The sequence below is a fragment of the Ctenopharyngodon idella genome, chromosome 14 (assembly GCF_019924925.1).
Source record: "Ctenopharyngodon idella isolate HZGC_01 chromosome 14, HZGC01, whole genome shotgun sequence".
In the NCBI taxonomy this organism is placed as follows: Eukaryota; Metazoa; Chordata; class Actinopteri; order Cypriniformes; family Xenocyprididae; genus Ctenopharyngodon; species Ctenopharyngodon idella.
In genome coordinates, this window is record NC_067233.1 from 1497871 (window position 1) to 1515897 (window position 18027).

General features: G+C 38.1%; 1 protein-coding gene across 2 annotated transcripts in view; it reads left to right on the forward strand.

The window, feature by feature from the left end:
* Positions 1-18027, forward strand: part of flt4 (fms related receptor tyrosine kinase 4) — a 43789-nt gene that overhangs the window by 8009 nt on the left and 17753 nt on the right. For both annotated transcript variants that reach the window (XM_051860585.1, XM_051860584.1), the window contains exons 2-6: positions 2956-3052; positions 6172-6446; positions 12756-12883; positions 14834-15008; positions 17664-17806. In XM_051860585.1, the coding sequence (XP_051716545.1) occupies positions 2956-3052; positions 6172-6446; positions 12756-12883; positions 14834-15008; positions 17664-17806 (818 nt within the window). The remainder of the gene's footprint in view (positions 1-2955; positions 3053-6171; positions 6447-12755; positions 12884-14833; positions 15009-17663; positions 17807-18027) is intronic.

Below are 18027 nucleotides of genomic sequence, written 5' to 3' on the forward strand. Positions count from 1 at the left end.
GTTTATGACACAGTTGTTGTTTTCCTTCGGCTGTTGGGCTGGGAATCATGAGCTCAAACTGGTAGTTAAGACCAAATCAGATGTAATGCACAGGTTTTCAGATGGTTTTTGTTGAAATATTTCACATTTATCCAACATACACTGGTGAAATCCAACCATCAATCCTCAGAGCTGAAATACTGCTGCAGAAAAGCCACCAGGATGTTCATGTCGAACTGTAAACAGCCATCAAATATTTACCAAATTCTATTGTGGGCTTGTGAGGCCGGATGCGTCTGAAACACATGGATTGTGCACATGAAATGCACTGATCCAGAAATATTCCTTCTGATTGACATGTGTTCTTTTATGGAGTCACAGGGACAGGCATTGAAATCATTTTGCTCTGCTAGTCTGAAGAGAAACAGCTTCAACTGTATCTCTTACCGTATATGTGAATCTCTGCCATAGCTGTGACAAACCAAAATTCATTCATCATATTATATACAGCCTTGTTATATATTCTAATATGTATAAAGTCTCTTGCTTACAACTTCAGTGAATTCAAAAGCAGGTACTCTACAGAAATGTCAGAGGCAGCGTTGTCTGAATTCCTCAGAGGTTTGTCTGTAGATAAGGAGGTTGTGATTAATAAAGCTTCTCGTGGGATGCTTTGGGTTATTTTCAGGCCAAAAGTTTGATTTATTTGGTTTATTAAACTCAAAATTGACTCTTTTACTAACAAGACCACACTTGAAATTGATTAATGTTAACCAATGCTCACAAAACCAAATAAAGAAATGAATTACTATACAATAAGATATTGTTTTAGGCTACTGTCGCCTTTCTGAAATCTCCCAAGAGCATCGTAAGCCTAAGTAGATCATAAAACAATTGCCGCCAATGGTCTCTACGCTTTTGAGAAACGCAGCACTGTTTTATTCAGAAATACATCACATTAAAAAAATAAATAAATAAAGACTCTTTGGTACCAAACACCTCTCTGATGAGATGCTGTGTGCTCATTTCCGCTGTGTTTTCCCTCTATAAACTTGTCATATTAAAGTAACACTTGTTGATGTGATTCGGAGGCTTTTGTTTTGAGTGTCAGTGTCTCCTTGTCGTCGTTTGGCGTTAATGAGATCCAGGTGCGCCTCATAACTCCTCGTGACATGTTCATACTCCCGTGTCCTCTGAGAGACATTTATACCATCAGCACGCAAAGACCAATTAACGTTTTTTACGATGACCTATTGACCTCTCTGCCCCACTGTCAGCTAAACACAAACCAGATTAACGGCCTTTTAATGTGTTCAAGGGACTTTTAGTGCATCAGTAATCATTGAGTCCTGTAAAGGACTTCTGTTGATGTGAATCCAATTGAATATCTAACCATCTGAATGTCAATCCCAGATAATGGATAATACCAGTGGAACTGGTGTGCATTTTGTCTGAAAAACATTCTAATGAGAATATCATTGACATACAGTACAAAAACAAAACAAAATATGTGCCTGGAGGTGTAGCCTGTAGATTGAGTGACATCCAGGCATTTCAATAGGAATCCACATGATCAGAAAGATTTCTCCAAGCTTCACTTCTGTGAGTCTACACTGATGACAATAGACAATGGACCATTTTGTCCACAAATTTTATTGAAAATTCTTTAGTGTGACCGCACCTTAAAGGGGACCCCTTTTACAAGATGTAATATAAGTCTCTGGTGTCTCCAGAATGTGTCTGTGAAGTTTCAGCTCAAAATACCCCACAGATCGTTTATTATAGCTTGTCAAATTTGCCCCTATTTGGGTGTGAGCAAAAACACACTGTTTTTGTGTGTCCCTTTAAATGCAAATGAGCTGCTGCTCCCGCCCCCTTTCCAGAAGAGGGCGGAGCTTTAACAGCTCATGCTTCGGTTGCTCAACAACAACAAAGCTGGAGAATCTCACGCAGCCAAAATGACGAAAGTGTTCAGCCTTACATTGTTCAAACCGGAGTCGACACTGATGGAGAGACTCAGGAAGAAGTTACAACTTTTAGACGTTTCTGAATGGTTAGTGGATAAATTTATGTAGTTGCTGTGGAGTTGATTCAACTCATCCACTAGCATGTGCCGTCATGTTAATCATTTTTCGTTGAATTGACCCTCGTTTGTGAAGCAGTCCGGTGTAAAATGACGGCATGTCAACAACACTCTACTACAACAACTCTTCCTCTTCTCTAAAGCAGCCCAACATGGCCACACCTCCTTTGTTGTGTGTTCTTGGGGGTGGGGTTTATGTAAATGTTAGGGTTTGTGATGTCACTAACCTGGGAAGAAGTTCGTTGTGGTCCCTACCAGCCGTTTGTTGTAGTCAAATTCTGTAAAAGAAAAGATCTCCCTTTGCATTGAACTTTGAGCGTCGTAACTTTGCAGATGTTTATGCTCAAACAGCAACATTACACACTAACTAAAAAATTGTAAATGCATCAGCCTATTTCATGTATTAGATAGAAAGATCTGAAAAAGCCCATACATTTACCCACCCATAGAACCTCCCCTCGAAGAAATCATGACAGAAGTGGTTGAAAGTGGACAAAAGAGACAGATGAAACACCAGGTGTAAATGGGAATGTGTCTCTTGTCTACTTGTGATCCGGTCGACCAAAACGCATTTAGGTGTAAACAGGGCATTGAGTTCTCATTGAGCTCCTGAAGCGTGGCATGAATTCCATTTGCGTGTAACACAGAAATATTGTAAACATCAAGTGGAACTGCAATGTCATTTATATTGGACTGAAAAGCCAAACAAGAGACGGGACTTTGCCTCTTTATTTCAGAGGTGCGCCACACAGTGAAACTGCATCCAAGGATCTGTCAGGAATGATTATTAGAGTCTGGAACATAAAGGGAATTTGACTGTTCTTAGATTCTGCTGTGAACTTACTGAGGGTGAATTCACTTTTAATGATGATGATACTTTTCTCTTCTTCTAGGTCTGGTGACTGGGTTTTCTATGAGTCCACCCACCCTTGACAACACCAAAGACCAGCTCGTGATTAACGCTAACGACACATTGACCATTACATGCAGGTACAATCAAATTATCTATACTAAACTCTGTCTAAAAGTATTTTAATCATCATTTTGCTATATTTTTTTAATAATTGTTATGCAAAAAAATGTGGAGAGTTTGGGGCGTGGCTACTGTAACAGGTGAGAGTTTGGGGTGTGGCTACTGTAGCAGGCAGAGAGTTTGGGGCGTGGCTACTGTAGCAGGCAGAGAGTTTGGGGCGTGGCTACTGTAGCAGGTGAGAGTTTGGGGTGTGGCTACTGTAGCAGGCAGAGAGTTTGGGGCGTGGCTACTGTAGCAGGCAGAGAGTTTGGAGCGTGGCTACTGTAGCAGGTGAGAGTTTGGGGCGTGGCTACTGTAGCAGGTGAGAGTTTGGGGCGTGGCTACTGTAGCAGGCAGAGAGTTTGGAGCGTGGCTACTGTAGCAGGCAGAGAGTTTGGGGCGTGGCTACTGTAGCAGGCAGAGAGTTTGGAGCGTGGCTACTGTAGCAGGCAGAGAGTTTGGGGCGTGGCTACTGTAACAGGTAAGAGTTTGGGGTGTGGCTACTGTAGCAGGCAGAGAGTTTGGGATGTGGCTACTGTAGCAGGCAGAGAGTTTGGGGCGTGGCTACTGTAGCAGGCAGAGAGTTTGGGGCGTGGCTACTGTAGCAGGTGAGAGTTTGGGGCGTGGCTACTGTAACAGGTGAGAGTTTGGGGCGTGGCTACTGTAGCAGGCAGAGAGTTTGGAGCGTGGCTACTGTAGCAGGCAGAGAGTTTGGGGTGTGGCTACTGTAGCAGGCAAAAGTTTTGGGGCGTGGCTAACAGGCCAGGAACATGTCAAAGCAAACAGGGCATTGTGATGCAACACGTTCATAATAGACATGATAGTATCATACCTTCAAGATAACATTTTTAAGAAATTTTGAATGCTCACAGGACCTTAAATGTACATTTTCCCCTCACATTTACATACATTCTTTCCGAAAATCTTAATGTTGATAAAAAAAAAGTCCATGGACATATTAGACATCAATAACCCTAATACATCTAGGTTAAATTACCTTTTGGTGCTGAATGGGATAAAATGTCTAGTTAAATAAACAGTCAAGGCCTGGATTTGGTCGTTTTTGATTGAATAATTGGATTAGCCTGTGAGCCATTACAAAAACAAGGAGAATGTTACATTTGGAATTGATTGGATGGTTAAGTTTAGAAATAAATGTGGTATGAACATACAGGAAGGCGATCCAACATATTTACCTCTAATCCCTTCAAAATTTGCTGACATTTCTTGCCAAGAATTCCCAGAATAAATTGTTTTTCAGCAGTTACAAACATATACCTTTTGGGCCACCTCTCAGTGTGATTGATGAGCAGTATTAAGCAAACTCATGGCGGGAGTTCAGAAATCACTGTATTTCATAATCTGATTGAGGAACACATCAGTTTAAATGTCATTGCCCTTTCCTTTGCCATCTACAAACCTGTCTGTTCTTCCAAGGGACTCAAGCACTGTTTTCAAGACATGCACAGTATGCTTTTCAAGTAAAAAAACAAAACAATAATTTTTGCAAGCAATTAAGGCAAGGATTACTATTATTATTTCTCATACTTAGGATTAAGGATTTAAACAACCCCCCTCCTCTGTATACTTCATATTGAGAGAAGACTGCTATTACTTTTCTAAATGTTTAGACCAGTGTTAGTGGTAACGTATTACGAGTAACGCAAGTGCTGTGAAAGGGCCTTTAGTTTGACCAAAAATATATATTTTTTTATTTTTTATTTTATATGTTTTTGTTAAAAAAGCTCAAGTGACAAAAAGTAACTCAAAAGTAATGTAATGCATTACTTTCCATAAAAAGTAACTAAGTAACAGTATAATAAGCCATGGCTTCAGCCTACACCTTTTCGGTTGATTCTGTTTATATTTTTATGTAAGTAAATCATACATTCATATGTTATGCAACCGAAATAAACATTTTCATTCATTCATTCATTCAAAAAAAAATTAGTTAGTTTTTTAGGGAGTAACACAATATTGTAACGCATTACTTTCCATAAAAAGTAACTAAGTAATGCAATTAGATACTTTATTAGGGAGTAACGCAATATTGTAACATTACTTTCCATAAAAAGTAACTAAGTAACGCAATTAGTTACTTTTTTCAGGAGTAACGCAATATTGTATGCATTACTTTCCATAAAAAGTAACTAAGTAACGCAATTAGTTACATTTTCGGGAGTAACGCAATATTGCAATGCATTACTTTCCATAAAAACTAAGTAACGCAATTAGATACTTTTTAGGGAGTAACGCAATATTGTAACGCATTGTAACTTTCCATAAACCGTAACTAAGTAACACAAATAGTTACTTTTTTCAGGAGTAACGCAATATTGTATGCATTGCTTTCCATAAAAAGTAAACAAATAACGCAATTAGTTACTTTTTTCAGAAGTAACGCAAAATTGTAATGCATTACTTTCCATAAAAAGTAACTAAGTAACGCAATTAGTTACTTTTTTCAGGAGTAACGTAATATTGTAACACATTACTTTCCAAAAAAATTAACTAAGTAATGCAATTAGATACTTTTTTAAGGAGTAACGCAATATTGTAACGAATTACTTTCCATAAAAGTAACTTTCCCCAACACTTGTTTACCTTGAAGGAAGGGCCTAGAAGAGGAGCCTTAATCAAACTTTATCTAATCAGCAAGATTCAGTTTTATTCAGAAGTTGAACTGTATGAGTTGGGGGATAAATCAATTTTTCACTCAGATTTTATCTCATTAAAGTGATAGTTTCACCCAAAAATGAAAATTCTGTCATCATTTACTCACCCTCAAGTTGTTCCAAACCTGTATGAATTTCTTTCTTCTGCTGAACACAAAAGAAGATATTTTGAAGAACAGTTGATGGGCCCCATTGACATCCATAGAATGGGAAAAAAATACTATGGAATTCAATGAGGAGCAGAAACCGTTTGGTTACAGACATTCTTCAAAATCTTCTTTTGTGTTCAACAGAAGAAGGAACTTTAAGCAGGTTTAGAACAACATGAGGGTGAGTAAATGATGTGGGTTGTGTGCCATGTTGTAGCGAAACATTTAGAATAGCACTGATTTTAATGTGGTTACCTGACCCTGTTCCTCCAGGGGACAGCGGATTCTGGACTGGAGCTGGCCTGAAGAATCTTTGAGTAAAATCGAGATTACTGATCGGCAGCATCAGCAGTCACCCGGTGACACGCCGGGCCACAGAGCGGTCAGGGTGAAGGAGTGTCAAGGGGAGACTGGAAAACCCTACTGTAAGTCCTTAATACTGACTGACACCCAGGCCAATGACTCAGGATATTACCGCTGCTTCTACCAGGACATCAAAGCGGTCATCGATGGGACCACGGCAGCCAGCGTTTTTGTCTTTGTGCGAGGTGAGAGCTGTGTTTTCGCTGTGTTTTTGCTCTTGATATTGTTATAATGATTATTAATGTCGATTAGTAGAATACATAGAATATTTTTGTGGAGAAACGGCACGTCATATTCTTGCTACACAGACAAAACCCTGGTGTTTTCAGCGGTGACTAATCTAAACAACTCTGATTGGCCGTTGCATTTATAAGCTCAACAGAATCATGTCTGATTGGTTATAATGTTTTCAGGCTGTAAAGAAATGAATTATGAGGGCTCAGATGGTGTGTAAATGTTATCATTTTCTGACAATGAGCCTGTATTTAATGTTGAAGTTCTGGACAAATGGACTGCAATTCTTTCTCGTTCTTTAGCCCATTTGTGTAAATACATACTTAACCTTTGAAAGAATAGATGTTATTTCTGAAGGAAAAACATTTCTCTCATAATTTTATCCTTATAGAGTTAGTTGAATATCAGTGTCTCGTCCCTTTTGCAATCTGTGGCATTTTCCTGAGGCAAACCAAATCACAAATCCCATTTTTATTTGACTCCCTTCAAAGAATGCTTGGCCGGGCTGTCTTTGTCTAAAGTTTCTATTTTCTTTGGGGAATAGACAAAGACATCATAAACATCTCACTGAAAACATCACCCCTCTTCAGAAGATCACAAAAGATTATAGATGAACATGCTAAGAACATGTTTGGTTTAGCCGTGAGACGGCCCACGATTAGGAAAGAGCTTTTACAGTATACTGAATAAGCTAAAGATAAGAAAGTTAATAAAGAGACTCTACATGATGCCAAATCTGCTGATATCACCATTACAGACGACGTACCCTGTCAGTGTCCTCCTTATCATATATGAGGAAGAATATTTATGTTGAGTTTGATGGTTTGAGCGCATTATCACCTCATGTGGAGGGGAGTTTAACTATAGTTTATTTACTGATTAACATTGTATTTGGACGTCAAGCCTGGATTCATATATAAATGGGTCTTTTCAGCAAAACTCTTTTATCCGACACTCATTCAGTCATGTCACTTGTACGTTTATGTGGGAAAAGGCTTTTGAATCCAGGCCTACTATTCCAGTCCAACTTTACAGAACATGTTTTTAATTTAAATACCATATAAAAATGGAAATTCTGCCATTTCAAGTGTCATTTCAATCTGTTTCAAGTCGTTTTTGATTAATCTTAGGGCAGTTTTTCCCATACAACGCTAAGTTATAGTGACCAAAAAGACAAAAAAATTACATAAAAGTAATCCAGCGAAGTTCACATTTATCCCATGTTCACATTCCAAATCAGTCTGTCGATGGACCTGGACTAGCTGGACGAGCATTATTACTTTGTTTTGGATTAGTTGGACATCACTGACACCAGAACAGCATTAATTCTTCAGTGATTTTGGACTGTTTGTCACACAAAACTAGCGTTTGCTATCAAAAGACTTGTAATATAGCATTGTAACAAGCCTTTTTGGTGCTTTTTTACTCCTTTTTGGAGTTTGACAGACATTGAGCATGTATTATAGTGCAATTATAATGGGATTTTGGCAATATTGCGATTAAACTTTACTTCATGTAAACACAATACGTCAATCAAACTAATGCTCACAGTAATCATATCGCATCAAACTGTGTGGCGTACACCAAATTTTAATTGTAATAAACAGGCATGTAAACACCTTAACCGCTCTGATCAAACGTACACGGCTGACGTGTTGTTCACACAACTTCATAAATGAACTCCGTGACATTATTTTGAAGTTTTTAATCCACTCCGAATCACTCTGTCTTAACACAACCCAGTTACAGCGGCATTAGTATTTTCAACACTATAATAACATCCAATACATCCATAGAATTGTGTTTTGCATTTGACATAAGTGGGTTAAAACAGTGGTCAGAAACACGCCTACTACATGTGAGTTCATTATTTGTATAATGGCGGTAAAAATAACCACACTTCTTAGAAAAAATTTTGATATTTTTGATGAAATCAAAAATATTGATGAAGAGACGGCATTCTGACGTACAACATGGAAGCTCTGCAATGTGTCTTCAACGTATGATAATGACACAAAAAATAAGAATTCGTTGAATAAAGTGGTTATTTTTGTTTTGTTTTTGCTCACAAAAAGTATTCTCGTCTCTTCATAACATTAAGGTTGAACCACTGCAGTCACATGACTGTTTTAACGATGTCTTTAGTACCTTTCTGCACCTTGAAATTTCGTTGCTTTCAATGGGAGATAAAAAAAAAACTCTCGGATTTCATCAAAAATATCTTAATTTGTGTTCTGAAGATGAACGAAGGTCTTAGGGGTGTGGAATGACATGAGACTAATTAATGACAAATTTCATTTTGGGGTGAACTGCTTAGACTAGTCTTAAAAGTTAGTTATCTAATTTTTTTCTTCAAGGCTGGTCCTAACGTTTTGAATCAGACTTACCTCTTATTTTACTGCAAGTTGGTCAAAGACACAGTCTTAACATAGTGACTAAGTTTATGCAACTGGTCCAGGTTTGGAATGACATGTGTGAGTGAGTAATGAGAGACTTTAACCATTCCTTGGGGGATTGTTTATCTTCTCAACACAGTCCAGCTCTGTATTTGTAACAAATTGGTTTTCCACCAGTTGATCAAAGAGTCTGCGACATCGAACAGCTTTCCTTGTGTTACTCTCATTCCTTGACAGCGTTTTGGATGAAACGGGCCCGGGGAGAGTCAGGTACAGACACCCCGCTGACTCGCTCACTCGTGTGAAATGCCGGGTGATTTCTCCTGACAACATGCTGAAACCGTTTCCACAGATCTTACCAGGGGGCTGATCAGAGCCAGCTGAAATCACAGCTATAAATTAGCAGTGAGCGTAGAGCAGAATGGCACTTGGCAGCATGTGGCTTCATTTAAGCGCTCGTAGGTCCCGCTGCCTCCCGGAGCTGTCGGCATTATGGATACATGCCGTGCCCTCCAGCGCCTCCCAATATCTTCAGAAAAAAGCAATTCACCTCCTGAGGATGATTTATTGTGAAGCACCATAACTGTGAGGATTTGTGTATTTTTCCTATTATGCCTGTGTATGCAGACCACCGCGGGGCAGAAACATAAACCTCAAGATACGGACCTTTGTTTGGACTCCGACAGCTTGGAGTGATTGCTTTGAGCTACATGAGGAGAAATCAGACTTGGTAGAATAATGGCGGCATCAGCAGGTGACGCTCAAATAAAGCCTGTGAGCTCCCGCTGAAGGTGAAAGCTGTGTTAGCGGCCCCACACATATGGATTCTGACCAAGACAAAAGCCTCTTATTAAGTGGTTTAAGGAACGGTGCTGGAGACTGTTGATAGAAATCTTAGATATTCAGGATGATCCACTCACTAGATCTGGCTGAAGCATGTGTATATTCAGGCAAAGAACTTGAGGTGGAATGTTAAGTCTTGACTTTAAGGGAATATTCTGGGTTAAAGACTTAAGCTTTATCAACACTGTTGATTAGCACAGAAAATCATTTTGAAAAATGTGTGTACAGTCAAGTCACCCTTATTTCTATAGCACTTTATACAATACAGACTCTTTCAAAGCAGTGAAAATCGGAAAAAACAATGATCACTGATGCAAACAGAATTCAATTCTGCTCTACTGAAGACAATAGTGTCATTATTCAGTTCAATGTTGATTCATTCATCAGTGCTTCTAGTGTAAAGTGCCACAAAGAAATGCTTAAATATGCACAATGTTTTGACAGTATAACCAAGATTTAGTTCAATTTAAAGTATTATCATCTACTCTACACAAGCCTGTGGATGCAAACACATTTAGACCACAATTCATGCAGTATTCTCCACAGCAGTCGCTCCATAGCAACTTTTGGTCTATAGTTTTTCTGTTCAGGTCAAATACTATAATGGCGGAGCAACAAATTGAAGACTTGGTCTTGCTTAGAAAGTTATTTAAAGTCAAAATATCTATAGCTAGCTATCTGAATAAGGTCACACTTTAGTTTAGGGTCCAATTCTCACTATTAACTACGACTTTTGCCTTAACACCTTAAACACAAAGTGTCCCGCCGGCGGTAAAATGAGATAATAAGCCGTTCACGAGATATTGATCACGCAATTATGACACATAAAACCCCACAGGTGCAAAGATGCTAACTAAAACTAAAATGTAGCTTTCATGTGGCATTTTAGCTTATAACTTCATGAAACGTGCATAGATTGTAGAAAATGGCTTACTTACAGTGGATGCTCCCGATTGAAAAGAGTCCAAGATCATCATAATCCCATGCGCCAATCACGAGTTACTCTACGTGAAAGAACGATTTTAAAAATGCAGGCAATGGATAAACAAAAAAGGCTACCTTGGTTCCAAATGCTGTAACTTTTGATTTCTTTATGCAATCACCACAAAATTTGATCCAGATACAGCTCACATATAGAGGAACATCACCAATTGTCCTCCTACCTTATTTCCTCTTCGAGTTATTGCATGTCAAATATGAAATATATGTCAAATTTCCCTTGAGCAAACTTGTATTTTTTTGTCATTATCAGCAGTTTGCAAATGTCCAAATTTATTATTATTTTTTTATTATTATTTAAAAAGTTTCCTTTCAAACAATACCAACCTTTTGACTCTCCTTGCTATGGTTTTGGAGTTACGAGTGTTTACTTTTTTGTGTGTCACTCAGAAAAAAAAAACTCTGAAAATACCCTCAGGGCTTAAGGGGTTAATAAACTCCTAATGACTACTTATTAGTAGTTAGTAAGGTAGTATTTAGGTATTGGGATGTAGAATATGGTCATGCAGAATAAGACATTAATATGTGCTTTATAAGTACTAATAAACTGCCAATATCCTAGTAATATACATGCTAATAATCAACTAATTAAAAAAATAATGAGAATTGGACGCTAAACTGAAGTGTTACCCTGAATAATAACACATCTTGTTTACTGTAATGGCACAAACATTTGAAGGAATCTCTATCGCCCCCTTGAGTATGAACGTTTATCACCACAATAGTGTTCACTGAAGCTGCGTCCCAAAATCGGATACTTCTCTACTATATAGTACGTGAAAAACAGTATGCGAACAGAGTAGTATGTCTAAATTCATAGTATTCGAAAAACAGTAGCCAAAAAGTACCCGGATATCTTCTGGTGAGATTCTGAAGTGTGCATACGATGGACACTTTACTATCCTATGAGGTCATGGGAGGATTTGTGAATGGAGTTGAAGGGGTGGAACTGACGCTGGTAGGTCATGTGACAGTAACAACATGGTGGATGTACGTCATAATTCATTCATACTACACGCATTCATACTATATAGAATGTACTTTTCTAACAGTCATGAAGTAAATTTAAATTCAAATGTAGTACCTACTCAGACAGTACGCGATTTCGGACGCAGCTTGAGACTATTGGTGCGTTCCGTTTACCTCGGAAGTCGGACCTGGGAATGACGTCACATCCGAGTTGACCGAGTTACACAAGTCAGAAAAACAAAATGGATGCTATTTTGCACAGATAGAGGTTGGATAGTGTTCATTGAGACACTAGTCTCACATAGCCAGATCTTCAGACTGACGGCAGAAGGACTCTATCGCAGCTTTCATTGACCAAGGACTGCCCAGAGGACTTCTGACTGACGTGTAAAGCAACCAATCACAGTTCGTTTTGTTCCATGTCATGTTTAGGAGTGTTAAAACATAAAGGCGATGTCCCTACAATAACAGACCGGTGTGGACTTATGCTGTGAACTTCACATACTTTTGAAAATCCAGTGTTTAGATAATCATGACGTCTTTCTTCTTTGGCGTCGCGACGGCTTTGTTTCCAGGTGGACCGTTAAAACTCAACCAATCAGATGACGACTTTGAGTCGGGGTTGCTGCGGTTCCTCCAAGTTGGAACTCTGACTTGAGAGGCCATGCCATTAAAAAGTTCCTACTTGGAACTCGGAATTTCCAAGTACAAATGGAATGCACCATATGTGCTTGCATTTGCTTTGTGTATGTATGTTTCTGAGTTTAAAAATGACATGTGTTAGCATGTGGTCAACCCTTGCCCACTGGAATTATGTCAGTAACGCATGACCACCAACATTACTGCTCAAATATCAACCTTTTTTTTTCTAAGGAATTCATTAAATTACATGTTGGTAAATTTGTTATATGTATTTTCTGTTATGCCTTTATATTATTTTATCATCATAAGGTTCTGAAGTCCTGTAATGTTGTGGGGCTTGATTCAAGGTAACACTTAAGAAAAATTATAGACAACTGAACTAATGTACCTTTTTTTCCCCCAAACAAACAGACCCACAAAATCCATTCATCAAGAGAAACGGGAGTGAAATAGAGACCCTCTACATAACGAACTCTGATACACACATTCAGGTGCCATGTCTGGTTTCAGATCCTGACCTGAAAGTCTCTCTCTACTTGGTAGGTCCAACAGCAGCTCAGTTTCTGTAGAATGGATGATTTGGACTGATTTGTTTTTGTGTTTTTTAGAGATTGATCCCAGGATTGTTACAGTCACTGCATACGAGTAACTTTCAGCTCTTAGCTAACTCAAGTGACATAGAGCTTTCTAAGCCAAGGGAAATGACAACAGTAACTTAAATAAACAACTTTTCCATATTTTTCAGCAACATAGTTGTTCTCCAGGTCGAAATGAGGCAGAAATATCCAGGTCGGTTTATACTTTGTTAAAATAAACTTATTGACTAGGGCTGGGCATCGACACAAATTTCATGATTCGATTCTGATTCACAAGCTTGTGATTCGATATTAATTAACTGGGGCCTATCAGTTACAGTACATGGCAAATTTCCTCAAGGAAAATCTCTCAACAAATACTGTAAACTGTACAGGGAACTATGGAAGCTTGTTTCTGCCACAGAATAAAAAAATGTAGAAGATAATTGCGACTTTTCATCTCACAATTCTGACTTTAAAGTTTATATCCCGAAATTCTGAGTTCTTTTCTAAGAATTGTGAGATATAAACTCGCAATTGTGAGTTATAAAGTCCAATTCTGAGAAGATAAAAAAAAAACTTTATAACTCACAATTGCGATATTATATATAACGCAGTTGCGAGAAAAAAACTAAATTGTGAGATAAAAAGTCACAATTACCTTTTTAAATTTTTTTATTTAGTGGCGGAAACAATTTCCACAGGGAACCTCAGTTGGTAAATCACTGTAATATTAAAAATTTCTGATTCGTAGGGTACTTATACATTGAGATGTAATGTATATAATAATAAATTTTTAATTATATAATTATGTTTCTACTCATTGTTTTTAAATATAAACATTTAAATGGTGGCTGTCATAAAAAATGACAGATTTATTCAAACATACATTAAATAGTGAAGAACAGGTTAAATAAAAATACAACGAATATGCAATATAGTGCACATATTTAGCAAAATCCCCCTTTGTAGGGTTATTTTTCTAGCTGACTCATGAGTTTATGATCATTGAATGGCTTTTCTGAGGTAAATATGACATTATATGACTGTTCTCAAGCTGTTTTATTGACGCGGTTGAAACACTGATTGATCGCTTACATGAGACATGATTCATTTCAGTAAGTTGTCCTGTATCTTTCAACATTCCTTCTGATGTTCATTCATCTTTATTTCATGCTGTAACTAGTAGTAAAGAGGTGATTTTTTGAAATCGACATTTTTAACCCATCCCTATTATTTACGCATCTTTAAATGTGCTGTAACTTTGTGCTACCATTTTTATAAGGAGGTGGCATAAGACTTGACCAAACACTTAGTAGTTAGTTATAAGAGTGTAGGGTGGGATAGTCTAGCGGTACAGTATGTGTTCAGCATGAAAGGGACCTTGGTTCAAATTTTGACATGATATTTTTTAATCAAAATTGCAGCAGAACTTGACAACTATGAATTTTTATTTTATGGAAAGCAGCAGCTTTGACATTTTGTTCCATGGGGAATTTTGAGTGACATGAGGGTGGTGGAAAGATGATGAGAGAATTTTCGATTTAAAGCAAATGAGACTCGGATGGACTCGACCTGTCTGTAGACGGTGGTTTCTGCCTCAGAATGAAGTTAGGGTCACATTTACTGCTTCTCGATGAAAGGCGAAATTTCAATAAGCATCTGTGCGATTGGAAGTTTTGTGTGAGAAAAACAGTTCCCCTCTCAGAGTTTGCTCAAGTTGTAATGCATTTTTTAAAACGATCATGCAACTTAATTTTCAAAGATACAAATAATTCTTTTTGGATGTTTAAAATCTGCTTAAATTGAGTCACAGTCATCTGTCTGGCATCATACATTAGATTGCTCTGAATGATTGCTTTTATTCTCAATCTTTCAGATGATGTTTGATGTGAGTGTTTGTTGTCCGTACAGTTACAGCTGCCTCCGTTGCTTCTAGAAAGCAGTGAGATCACCTGGAATAGTAAAAGAGGCTGGTCGGTTCCCAGACGCATCTATGATCAGGCGCCTATGTTCTTCGGCTTCTTCTGCTCCACCTCAGTCCACAACACCGAGCACAAATCCGCTGTATACTTTGTGCATCCCACAGGTGAGACCTGTTCAATATTCATTTGAACGGCTGCGATTTGATCATAAATCTAAGCATTTAAATATCATCTTACAAAGACAATATTGGGAGACAACTGATATTTATAGTATATGCATTTTATATCTGCTACTGTTATAAAGATAAAACAGAGCTATTTTTTCCTCCATATTCTCATTATATCAGACTATATGAGCCATAAACACCTGATGTGTCAAATATGATACTCAACAACAAAATAAAACACATATGCAAACTTTTTTTATGTCAGCTTCACGTGGTTAATCTACTGTTGCAGGTAATGCAATCTAAAATCCTGCTAGTAGTTAACATGCTAATTTAATGGTAATTTAATAATAGTTATAGCAATAATATCAAATGATAACAGATTAGGAAAAAAGCATAACCACTGGGATATGTCAAGATGCTGTGGATACTCTGTTTTACTTGGAAATACATGGATTGAAATGCGTTACAAATGCAGTTTCGTTAGTGATATTGCCAAGAAAGATCATTTATATTTTACATGTAAACCATTTGGCAGATACTCGTGTCCAAAATGACATGAACATCAAACATCAGTCATGTGAACGATTCCAATCCCATTCTTTGGATTTTAAGCTTAGGGTTGAGCGGTCGTAGACTGTGATTGGATAATAGAAATGTGTTCCAGAACTAACAAAGTTTGTTGATCTGGGAATATGTTTTCCTGGGATGTGCGTCATATAGGTTGTTGAATTGATTGAAGTGATTAGGTGGAATCATCTTTGACTATCATATTGAAAACAAGAGTGTATTTTTACTCACTCGATCAGAATTTGTCGATGTCGATGCAGGTTTTCTTCTGTACGCCGGTTCTGGATCTGGCCGTGATCTTCTCCCATCCTGCTGAGGGACGTCTCAGAAAAACTTTATCATTACACTGTTAAATGAGGTCATTCTTCGTTCTGTGTTGATCTAAAGTGTGGCTCATACAGAACATTCGCCAAGACCAATAGCCTCTTTAATCAAGAGGGGAAAATGAAATCTGTGCTTCACGTACATGATGCTGTAGAGTCGGCGGAGCGTTACTTCTGCACCAGCTGACCTCCTGAATAAACACTGCATTAGCATGTCTAATAACTTCACCTAATGGCCTTGTTTGCTTCACTTGCTCTGTTTGGGCCTGTTCAAACTTACAAATTACCAACAACACACAAAGTCACAGTTGGGTTTATTAAGATTAATGAGGTTGTTACTAAACACACACATAGAAGGGACCACAGTAAAGAAGACCTCGAGAGAATATGGAGCTCAGACTCGAGAAGGACAAAACAGCTGTTTTATTCAGAGGCTCAAACTGAACAAAAATATGCAATTTGGTGAAGCCAAAGAGTAAGATGAAATTCTGATGCTTGTAATGTAAATCAATGAGAACCCAAAGCGTTAAACATAACTTGTGAACTTGGGATTGGGACTCATCTCCATGTCATCCAAGATGTTCATGTCTTTCTTTCTTTAGTCGAAAAGAAATGAAGGAAAACATTCCAGGATTTTTCTCCATATAGTGGACTTCACTGGGGTTCAACGGGTTGAAGGTCCAAATGTCAGTTTCAGTGCAGCTTCAAAGAGCTCTACACGATCCCAGACGAGGAATAAGAGTCTTATCTAGAGAAACCATCGGACATTTTCTAAAAGAAAATAAATATTTATGTACTTTTTAACCACAAATGCTCGTCTTGCACTGCTCTGTGATGCTCCACACATTATGTAATCATGTTGGAAAGGTCACGCGTGACGTAGTACTGATCCAGTGTTTACAAAGCGAACATACAAAGAAAAGAGGTAAAAAAATAAAAGGTAAAACAACGATGTCGGACGATTTTGAAGTTGGAGGAGAAAATGAGATGTAGTTTTTCACCCTACCGCGGTACTTCCGCCTACGTCACGCGTGACCTTTCCAACGTGATTACGTAATGCGTGGAACGTCACAGAGCAGTGCAAGATGAGCATTTGTGGTTAAAAAGTATATAAATGTTTATTTTTTTTTTAGAAAATGACCGATGGTTTCTCTAGATAAGACTCTTATTCCTCGTCTGGGATCATGTAGAGCTCTTTGAAGCTGCACTGAAACTGACATTTGGACCTTCAACCCGTTGAACCCCAGTGAAGTCCACTATATGGAGAAAAATCCTGGAATGTTTTCCTCAAAAACCTTCATTTCTTTTCGACTGAAGAAAGAGAAACATCTTGGATTACATGAGGGTGAGTAAATTATCAGGAAATTTTAATTCTGAAGTGAACTAATCCTTTAACACAAATGTCGTTCCACACTGTTTGTTCTACATGCCTCAAATAATGTGGATCAAATCTTTTTAGAAGTAATCCGACTGGCGTTTTCAGTACACTTATTCATACTATATAGAATGTACTTTTTTAGCGGTCACAAAGTAAGTTCAAATTGAAATGTTGTACCTATTCAGTATGCAAACTTATATTGAAGGAGGAACACTCTCGCACCTGCATAGAAACCCATCTAGCAACCATCATAATAGAGACTTTTGCATGAATAAACATCACTTTAGTTTAAAAAGGTGCCATAATTGAAAAATGGCACCTCGTCCATGGCTCCACGAGCGTGAAAAGTGCTGACACGTCCATGTTCGCAACACCCAACAGGACTGAGGTTTTACGAGCTCAAGCTGTTTCCTGAAGACTCGCCCGTGGAGCTCATGCAGGGGAGCGTTCTGGTGCTCAACTGCACCGCAACGGTCGAGTTCAACACTGGCGTGGAATTCCTGTGGGACTATCCAGGCCAAAAGGTAATCACACAGCATATTACACTTAATCAACTCCCAACTGCAAGAGAGAACATGACCTGTCCAATTCACTACAAATGACCTTTATCTAATTAATTAGTGTTGAATAAAAGAAGGTGTTGGCCTGTGAACAAAAGCGCAGTGGCTTTGGTGTGATTACGTTCTGTAGTAATAAATCTCTGCTAACATAAAAAAACCGTCATATTCATTATTCTCCCACACTC